Genomic DNA, 10,747 nt, shown 5'->3' with positions numbered 1-10,747 from the left:
TTAAGTCTGGGATGTTCAAAGGAGTATAAGGGAATTGGGTGCCCAATTCCCATTAATTTGTAATGGGATTTGGGCACCTAATTAGCTTCGGCTGGGATTTTCAAAAGTGCCTAAGGGCTTTGTTGAATCAGGACCTCGAGTGCCAGATCCTCAAAGTATTTTGGTATTTAGGTGCCCAGCCCGCACTGAAATCAATGAGAGTTCAGTGCCTAAATACCTTTGAGGGTCTGCGTCTTAGTACATAACGTTAGGCTGTTAAGTCCACGTTTCGGCTTTAAATAAAAGAGGTGTGATTTTTTTTCCCCAGAGGTACCGAGTACCCAGGAATCCCATTGGGAGCTGATGGAACTCAGCACATTGAAAATCCAACCTCCTTTATTTAGATGCCTGAAGATTGGTTCAGGAGCCTAACTTTAAACATTTATGGTCTGTAGCTTTTATTTGTTACTTAATCTTTTTTTAAATTGTATTTATCAAATGCTTTTTTGGGCATTTAAAAAAAAGGATAAAATTATGAAAAACAAATTTTAGGTTTATTATTATTTATTTATAATTGTGGTGAGTTAGTGGATTGCAGTAGTGCTCAGAAGTTCCAGTCAAGGATGAGGGCCCCATTGAGAAGGGCATTGGACACACATGCACACGTGCACCCCTCCCCCCCACAGAGTCATGTCTCTACCCCACATAGTAATGACTATTTTAACTCTGAAAGCATGGCCAGTGAGGTTTAGGCAGAGTGTAATAATTACGGTTCCCAGTTGTAGGTTAAAGTCCATAAAACTCCACCCAAGCAAACCTTGTAGAACAGGCCTTTGTAGCATATACACTGGAAAGACCCCACAAAATGTTCCTGTTTTTCAGTGTTGGGAATGGTTATCAGAGGTGGCTGAGACACCCTAATGATTTCCCACACCCTCTGGGAGCTCATGCCCAGGATCACAGAACTCTGGAGGGTGTTGTCGTCTTTTGGTAAAACTCATGGAAAACAGTCAGTTATATCGTGGCCCAAAGGCCCCAGTTCGGAGAAGCATCCCTCTTCAGGGAGCACTGATTGGAGGCAAAGTGTTTTCCTGATCTGGGGCCTCCCAGCCTGGGTGGACAGATTTAGGTTAGTGGGGCTCAGGCTAGCATGCTAAAAATAACTGTATAAACAGTGCTTTGAAGTTGTGGCTCAAGCTCTAAAGCCTGGGGTGGGGTGGGTTGGGCGTCAGAGCCCAAGCTCCAACCTGAGCGGCATCTTCAAAGTACTGTCTACATAGCTATTTTTAGAACGCTGGCATGAAACCCCCCCTAGCTCGGAGCTGTTCACCCAAGCTGGGAGGCTCGCTGTTGGAGATGGTACAGACATACCCAAAGAATGCCTCAGTGGCGCACAGCATTGGATCAATGCAGGAGCATTCTATGGAAGTCCCAACCCCCGGCAAAGAAAGCCAAATACGCCATTTTTTTAAAAAAACAAAATTTGCATAATACTCTGCAAATTCTCTCATGCCTCATCCGGAGAGAAGCTCACTTGGTTTGTTATCACATCATGCAGCTGAAAATTAGCAACTGAATATTTGCTCTCTCTCATTAGCAATGGCTAATTATGGGCCTTAGTCACATAACTGACCCACCAAAGTCAGTGGGGCTGCTTATGTGAGTACAGACTACGCATGTGAGTAGAGGATGCTGAATGGAGCTCTGGGTTTGCAAGTAACAGTCTGAATGTTTGAGGCTACAGTAGCCTTACCTTGAGATCTTTGGATGCAAAGCAGTATATAAGAGTTAGGTATTATTTTTCGTTACTGAATAACTTTGAGCCCGACTTGCACCATTTGGACCAAGCACTGATAGATGCTGAATCCCGATAGCGCAATTTTATTCCCACTAACTACAGTAGAAATTGTCACTGCTCTGCACCTTTCAGGACCCATAGAGAAACGTACTCTTCAGAATGACACTGATGTTCTTTGCCATCAGAAGTACCGCTGAAGTGAGAAGAGTCTGTCATGCGACAGGGCCACAGTTTGCAGTCAGCCGAGCTTTGCATTGACAATGTGTCATCTAGCCAAACGTTAAAATTGGATAAGAAGTAGGTTTCTCATTGGTGTCAAGTCCTTTTCAGGAACCTCTCTTTATATACTATGTAGAGAATCCCTTATAGAAACCTGCTCTTGTGTCAGCTGTCCTGGGGAGAATGTGAGATAGTGGCTGTCTAATGGAGGTAGACACTGGGGGACAGGGGAATTACATTAGTATTTACAGTTCTGTATTATCTGTGACTATGATGAGTTTTTATTAAGCACCTGTCACTGCAGGCCTGTCTGATAAAGTAACACTTTGTTTTTCCCTCTAAAACATTTTTATTATGGTGATACCTAAAAAATAAATTGGGGTAAGGCAAAGCATATGGGAAATAACTACATGTACAAACAACAGGAGGGGCCATTACAATGCAAAACAGGCACGATGCATATCTGGATTCTTATCATGCCTACAACTAGATTCCCCTCCCAGGTCTTGCTCCAACTCCCACTGAAGTCAATGGAAAACCTCCCCTACAAGCCAAAGGGAGTTGTATTCTCCCCTTGGATATCCCATGGCAACCTGGTGAGTTTCAATGAGTTTGTCACATAATGGAGAATGCGTTAGATAGGCCTAGGAACAACGCTTCATAAAAGATAGACCATGAATTAGAAAGAAGAGGAAGGCCCTTTAGTTGTTTATTTTCCTACAACTAATTTTTGCAGCTTTGGAAAAGTCCCACCAGGCTGATTCCCCTGTAGAAACCTAATGGGCCAGATCCTTGGTTGGTGGAAATTGGCATTAAAGTCAATGGAGCTGGCTGGGGTCTGGCCTAACGACAATAAAGTCTCCTCCTAACCCGACTTTTTCCCTCATTTCCAGCCCTCTGTCCATTCCACTGCTATTTTTTTTTATCCCCTTGCCACTCTGTTTGTGTTAGTGCAGCATCAATTTCTTTTCTTTGTTGCATCACTCTGCTGAGACGGTTGCATTTTTTCTCCATCAGTTCTGTCCCCTTATTGCAGCTGACTGTGAAGCATCACCCACTCAAGTCCACATGAGGTTCAGTGGATGGTCAGAAAGACGTATGGGAACTGCTATTTGCCCAGTACAGCCCGGTGCATTGTTAGCATGAATTGATCCCCTTAGAATATCATAGAATATCAAGGTTGGAAGGGACCTCAAGAGGTCATCTAGTCCAACCCCCTGCTCAAAGCAGGACCAATCCCCAATTTTTGCCCCAGATCCCTAAATGGCCCCCTCAGGGATTGAACTCACAACGCTGGGTTTAGCAGGCCAATGCTCAAACCACTGAGCTATCCCTCCCCCCCTTATTGGTAGCTGATTTATGGGGGCAGGAGGTAGGGCGTCCCATGAGGTATTACATGGTTTTAACCTCTGTGGCTCAGGGCAGCTCCAGGGGAATGAAAGCCAAGAGGAGTGCAACAGACAGCCCAAGATGCACAGGAGGGAGCTTTGTCTAGTGGTCAGAGCATAGGACTGGGAGTCAGGCATTCTGGGTTCCATTCCTGGCTCAGTTACTGAGCCCTTGTGTCGCTCTGGGCAAATTGCTCAGCCTTCCTGTTCCTGAGTTTCCCCCCCGTTCTGCAATACAGACGTGCACAGTATTATTATTGTTTTATCGGCACCTGAGGGACCCAGCCATGTTCCTCTGTGCGTTCCTCTGGCCCCAGAGACACTGGTGCCTCTTTGCTATCAGGTCCCTGGATATCCCTGCCCTGTCTCCTTCTCTCTCCTTAGAAACCCTCAGCAACTCATTCAGCAGTTGTCGTGCCTGTGAAGACTCTCTGCTGGGAGGATGTCTTGTCCTAGGTAAGCTCTGCGGTGCTCCCAACCGCAGTATGGAGCAGTGGCCATTAGTGCTGCTTATTAGAGGGAGAAACCTGCTATGAAAGGGAGTTGATGATCGATTCCCCATGGAGTTGGGTGGTTGATCTTCTCCCCTGTAGCCCGATCTGTAGAATTAGAAATGGGCTCCAGATTTTGAAGACATCAAAATTCAAGGGTTGTTCAGTTCCAAGGGGTTTGGACTCCTCTCTGCTTATTTTTAAAATCTCCATTTGGCTATCCCTGGGGCAACTATGTATTCTTGCTGGACACCCAGGTCTGATAGTCAGTTAGGCCAATATTTTCAAAAGTGACTAGTGGTTTTAGGATGTCTCCATTTTTAGGAGCCCAATTTCTATCCTATTCTATATAGATTCTTATGCCATGCTCATCACTGTCTTATTTGTGTGCCTTTCAACTTGAGATTTCTTAAAGGGGCCTGGTTTTTTTCAGAAAGGGCAGAGCACCCAAAATCAGATTTAGTTTGTCTCGAATTGGACACCCAAAAGCTTGGCAACCTCAAACCACTGGTCACTGTTGAAAATCTTTGCCAAAGTCTTTGGGAAATCACCTTAAAAACAACGTCCTATCTGAAACCATGTCAGCCCACCAGCACTTGAAAGATCTAACATAACCTGATTGTTTTCTCTCCCTTAGCCTATGTGATTATTGGTGGATAAACATTCTCAGCTCAGGTGTGACCTCTATTGTCTATGTTCTTCTCCTAGTAGTGCTTTACATCAAGCTCAGCAGAAAAATAGGTAATTTCATCTCTTATTGGTTTCATTTATAATGTGCCCCTTTCATCCCTGGTGTGAATCCATTTAAGTGAACAGGACAAATTTGGCCCAAGAGCCAACAAAGAGTAACTCTTTGGTTTGCTAAGGGTCACAAACTGCTGAATTGTGACGGCTAGTCCTGGTTCATGAAATGCCAAGCACTCCAAGAGATGGGGGAGGAGAATGAATGGGGGTCCTTTTTAAACAAGTTCCAATGTGATTTGAAAAACAGATGGATCAGTCCCTTAGCAGGTGTAAATCGTAGTGCCATTGAAGTCATGCATTGAAGCCAAAGGAGTTGCTTTGATTTACACTAGCTGAGGTTCTGGCCCGGTGTGTGCGGAATGCAGGATGAGCGGAGGCCACACAAGTCATGTATTTTGGGGGTAAAAAGCAAGGAGTGGCAGGGGTTAAAGAATCAGCATTTGGGTGGTTTTGCTACAGCACCACCACATGACAACAGGACACTGTGGGTATGTCTACATGGCAGTGGGGGAGGTGTGATTTCCAACTTGGTAGACGTCTTGCTTGAGCTCTGCTTGAGCTAGTGCCTAAAACAGCAGCTGTGGCAGCACTGAGTCAGCCTGGACGGCAAGTACCGTCCCGCCCGACTGCCTGGCGGCTATCTTGAGTCGCCACCAGCGCTGCTGAGGCCGCTCTGCTAGTTTTAGGCCTGTCTACACGGCGAAGTTGTCGACAAAACTTCTGTCTTTCACGGGTACTTAAAAAAAGCACCTCCCCCCCCGCCCCGTGAAAGACACAAGTTTTGCCGACGCACGGGGCAGTGTGCACGCGGCTTTGCTCCTGCCGACAAAGCTAATGCCGCTCGCGGGGCTGGAAGTATTTTGTCGGCAAAAGTGCCGACGAAGTGCTGAAAAAGAGCGTTTACGCAAGCTGACTTTTAGCAACAAGGCCTTGTCGCTAAAAGCTGCTTGGTGTAGACAAGCCCTTAGGTACTAGCACAAGCAGAGGTACTGAGTGTATGGCTACCCGAGCTGAGAATTCTTCCTCCCAGCTGCTATGTCGAGGTACCCTGTGCCGTCATCACATACATACCAAGTAAGCTGAAATCCTGCCAGCCTTACTCACATGAGTAGACCCACTGAGGGCAACGGGGCAACTTGCATGAGTGAGACAAGCAGAATTTGGCCCGTATTGTCAGATGTCTGACAGGACATGTTACACATGAAATAGTCTATACTAGTCTATATTACAGCTGTTTGAAAAATTGTCCTATCACAGGAAATGTCAACGCTTCAAAATTATTTTCTGCTCCCGGTCAGAATGAGAAGTCAAAAATATTTTTACAAAAATTGTGAAATGAAAAACTCCAAAAAGTTTTGAATCAGAAATGTTGAAATGGAAAATTCTGACACTTTCGATCAAAATGAAACAAGTCAATAGACTGATGTTTTATTGTTTTTGTTTCAAAACAATTTTTTTTCTTTTGAATAGACTTTTAAAACAAAAAATTCCACTGCATTTCAAAAAGTTGATTTGAAACATTTTTTGTTTCAATTCTCCCTGTTGGAATGTGGGAAATTTTCATCAAAATCAACATTTGATTTTGATTAAACCACATTTTCCAGTGAGAAACATATTTGTCCAAGCACTGTATATAGTACATGTTCCAATCAGCCCTGTTGCTTAATTCAATCTCGTATTTGTATAGATGGAGGTTCAGAAGCACAGTGAACCTTTCACCACAAGACATCTGAGCCCAAATCTGCTTTAGATCACAGTTTGATAGTTTCAGTAATTTCTCACTCGTTTGTTCACCTCAAAAATAAAATAGCCCACTCTGACTCTTATGTTATATTCTGCTCAGGAGAGGCCCTCACAGGATTGACATGAGATGTTCTAGGACTGGGTTCTAGTGCAGTGGTGGATCCGTGTGTGAAAGTCCCAGGAGTGGAATAATCGCGGCTGCTGGGATGTGGCTTGAGGGGCACTAACAGATCTGGATGTGGGGAGAGCAGGACTGGAATAGCTGGTGTACATGCATGTGTGTGTGTGTGTGTGTGTGGAACTTTCTCGAGCCAATACTCTCATTTTTTCATATTTGTAAGCACTGGGCACTTCTAGGAGGTACCAATTTTGCTTGTCGTTCAGTGCACCATCTCCTATAATGCCCTGTACTGTGTGCTCCCGTGGGAGGCACAGAAATGACAACAAACCACAAATGACCAAGCCCCTTGTGCACCATTATACTATAGCAGGAGGGATTTTTTTATTGTCCCTGCCTAGTGATCAGCTCATGCCCTGAAGTGACAGCCCTTGTCATGTTTTCCCTACAGTAGCAGGAGTAACGAGCAAATCTGACTTTCCATTTCAGACAATCATTCCTGTAGCAATCAGGCGAGCAGCAGCCCTTCTACAAAACCAGAACAACCCAACGCTTCCCAGGCAGCACAGGAGGTTTTGAAAAGGCCGCGCATCCAGGGTAAGATTGCATCTTTGGGGCCAAACAATCAAGTCTCAGCTCAGTGGGTGCAGCCTGCAATCTTCAAATCTGTGCTTGCATCAGCTCCTCAGCTGTTGCAAATTGGCATAGCTTCATTGACTTCAGTGGCCCAATGCCAGTTGAAACTGGATGAATATCTGACCTCGGGTACTTGTTCCTGCAGACAGGTATTTGGAAACATAGGGCCAGATTCACCACTACGTTTCACCTTAAGTTGACACTTACACCCATGCTAAGGGAGTCTAACATGCTATGGTAGTGTGTTACACACGTTTTGCACTCGTTTTGCAAATGATGAGTGACATAAGGTGTGGGTCCTGCATTCGTATTTCAGTGTTTGAGAAAGGGGGGAGAGCAGTTTATTCGTTACAATAATTTATTCGTTACACAACAGTTTATTCGTTATACAATAACTTCTTCTTTAACTCGCGAAGAAAATACTTCGCTATCAGCCTGATTCATTGCAAGGGATGAGCCTTTCTTTGTATGTTAGCAGTAGAACTGGGCAGCAGCAAACACAACCTAGCTTTAGGACGGGGAATGAAGGACCTGTACAAGTGAGCTATATGCATTAGCAATTCACATCACCTCCTCCCTCCCCATTCCATTTGCCAGATGAGTTCTTCTCCATTCAGTCCTCCAGGCAGGCGGATAAGGGTCTCTGACGCCAGCACTCTTCATATTTTACATTTTCATACTAGAGAATGTGATCATCGGGAGCCAATAACGCAATGAACCTTTGAATTCCCTGATCAATATTGCTGATGTACAGTAATGCCTCTTGTCAGGCAGCAGGGGGGAGTGGAGTTTCACTGCACATATTGGGAGGGGGGCATTAAAAAAATCAGCATGAAAAGCAAAATTTCAAATTTCCAATTTAAAATCAACCATAATGCTGCAGAGTTGGAATATATTAAGGGCCTGGTTCTCATTTCTGTTTAGGGTTTGTCTATGCATGGAGTTATTCAGGGACGTCCTTAAACCATATGACAGGTTTCAGAGTAGCAGCTGTGTTAGTCTGTATTTGCAAAAAGAAAAGGAGGACTTGTGGCACCTTAGAGACTAACAAATTTATTTGAGCATAAGCTTTCGTGAGCTACAGCTCATTTCATCGGATGGCTATGCTCAAATAAATTTGTTAGTCTCTAAGGTGCCACAAGTCCTCCTTTTCTTTAAACCATATGGTTAATTTAAACAGGAACAAGACACCCACACATGGAGTTAATCAGGAATAGCTCCATGTATAGTCAAGCCTGAAGGCCCCTTTATACCACATCTGGCAGCATAAGGATGGGGGACTCTATCGTGGGAAGCAGTGACTGTGAAAATCATTTGGGGGTTGTGGTAGATAGTCAGCAGAACATGAACTCCCATTCAGATGCTGCAGTCAAAAGAGCTAATGTGATCCTGGGATGCATAAACTGAGAAATCTTGAGAGTGAATAGAGAGGTTATTTTATGGCTGTATTTGGTGTGACCACTGCAGGGATACTGTATCCCGTTCTGGTGCCCACAAGTCAAGAAGGATGTTGATAAATTGAAAAGGGTTCAGAGAAGAGCCATGAGAATGATTAAAGGTTTGGAAAATATGCCTTCTAGTGATAGACTCCAAGTGCACAATCTATTTAGCATCACAAAGAGAAGCTTAAGGTGTGGTTTGATCACAGTCTATAAGTATCTCCATGGAGAACAAATATTTTTAATAATGGGCTCTTTCATCCAGCAGAGAAAGACATAACATGATCCAGTAGCTGGAAGCCGAAGCTGGCCAAGTTCAAACTGGAAATGAGATGTAAATGTTTACTGGTCAGAGAGATTAACTCTTGGGACAATTTACCAGGGGTCGTGGTGGATTCTCCATCCCTGACAATTGCTAAATCAGGATTGGATGTTTTTCTAAAATACATGTTTAGGAATTACTTTGAGAAAGTTCAATGGCCTGTGTTATGCAGGCAGTCCCTTCTGGCCTTAGAATCTATGAAGCTATATAAAGAGGCCATATGCTCATTTTAAGGCTCCTTTACAGTGCCAGGGTGGTGTAAAGAGGCATTAATGTAAATGAGAATCACATCCAAACAATTAAAGGGCCCAACCCTGTCGTGCCTCCCCCCTCGCCGGATGTTAATGGGAGCTTTGCCAAGAAATTAAGATAGCAGGATTGGGCCCCATTTTGGACTCGTGACTGGAACCCCCAAGAGACAAGAAAATGGAATTGTGCATTATTGTTTGAGAAATAGTGTCATGTGCATAGATCCACACCATATGAGAGAGAGAGCGAAATCCTCTGTCGACTGCTAACCCACTTTCTCATTCGTCTCTTCTCCCTGCCCATTCTCTAGCTTATAGTTATTATAGGTGCAAATGTTTACACTTTTTTTTTAAGGTGACAGTGGCTCTTCCTCAGACAGCTCTGAGAGCTCAGACAGCAGCCCTTCCACTAGGCAGGTAATGGAATTGCACCAGTCTCATTCTTATTTATTTATTCATATTATTTATTCTTTTCATGTAGACATAATGTAGACCCTGAACCAGGTCTAGGCCCCGTTTTATTAGACGCTGCTGTCCAGACACTTGACTAGATTTCCCAAGAGCTCAGCGGCACCCAGTATGATGAGCTCCCCTGAAAACCTCCCCACTTATTTGGTGCACAAATAGGAGCTGAACTCTCATGGAAATCTGGCCTATAGTAAGAGACAATCCCTGCCCCACAGGACTTCAGCCTAACTCCCAGCTTCAGCACCATTCAGCAGACTGCCAAGGGACAGGTGTGGGCATCAGGACTTAAAGAGAAGAGAGACAAAATGGGAGTGAGAATATTGCAGAGGATACAGCTGGCCAGATTAGATGACAAACATGCAATTTTTCCTGGTCCTACTGATTGATGACATCCTCCCCAGGTTTACACTTTAGAACATTGGCTCTCAGATGATGGTGCTTGGGCCATCAGTGACCTGCAGAGTACTTCCCGGTCAAGGGGAGGAAACATGAGAAACAAGCAGGGGAGGACTGAGGTTCAGGGATGGGGAGGGAGCCAGTAAGAGTATACATACTACCTGAATTTTAGGGCTACTCAGATCCAGGACTCCAGAATCCATCATGTGTGTGTGTGTAAAACACTGAAAAGCAACACGGAGAACGTTTGTGATCTCCATGCCATCTGCGGTATTGCCACGTGTTGCTGCTGATCCAAAATCAAACTGCTGACATGGCAGCAAAATCCCAAGCAAACTCACTTCAGTATCTTACTAAACCAGTGAGTGAAATCACTAAGATTTGAACGGCAGTTGTTCTCTGTGGTATGCAAATGTGAGACAGGTGAGATCTGTGCAGTGAGCTTAGAGATCGTATGACCCCCTAAAGTGTCACTATGGTTGCACCAGAACAGATAATGCCTGTGAAGACTAGACTGAATTCTGGTCTGGTTTCTATTTGTCATACGCTAGTGTCCTCGGTCAGAAGAAGGGGTCAATTACACGTCCCTGGTCTTCCAAGTTACCGGTCGCAGCGCAAGCACTGCAGAGGACTATGAGAACATGAAGATGGGAGAAGACTATGTCAATGTGGATCCCAAAAAAAGGAAGGTGGATTTCTGGACCTGCTCGAGCCCTGTATCTTCCAAACCCGTGGAATATACTGAAGTGAAACTGTGA

The 10,747-nt window shown here is 44.5% G+C and overlaps 1 protein-coding gene across 1 annotated transcript; it reads left to right on the top strand.

The window, feature by feature from the left end:
- Positions 1-2,581: 2,581 nt before the first annotated feature.
- RHEX (regulator of hemoglobinization and erythroid cell expansion) lies at positions 2,582-10,747 on the top strand (the record flags this gene model as incomplete). The annotated part of the gene is made up of 3 exons (XM_084611572.1): positions 2,582-2,592; positions 4,513-4,616; positions 10,554-10,747. The coding sequence occupies 3 exons, from the start codon at positions 2,582-2,584 to the stop codon at positions 10,745-10,747; spliced, it is 309 nt and encodes a 102-aa protein (XP_084467698.1).

This window comes from Lepidochelys olivacea, assembly GCF_965140295.1.
Source record: "Lepidochelys olivacea isolate rLepOli2 genome assembly, chromosome: 21".
Taxonomy (NCBI): domain Eukaryota; kingdom Metazoa; phylum Chordata; order Testudines; family Cheloniidae; genus Lepidochelys; species Lepidochelys olivacea.
This window is presented reverse-complemented; position numbering and strand designations above follow the sequence as displayed.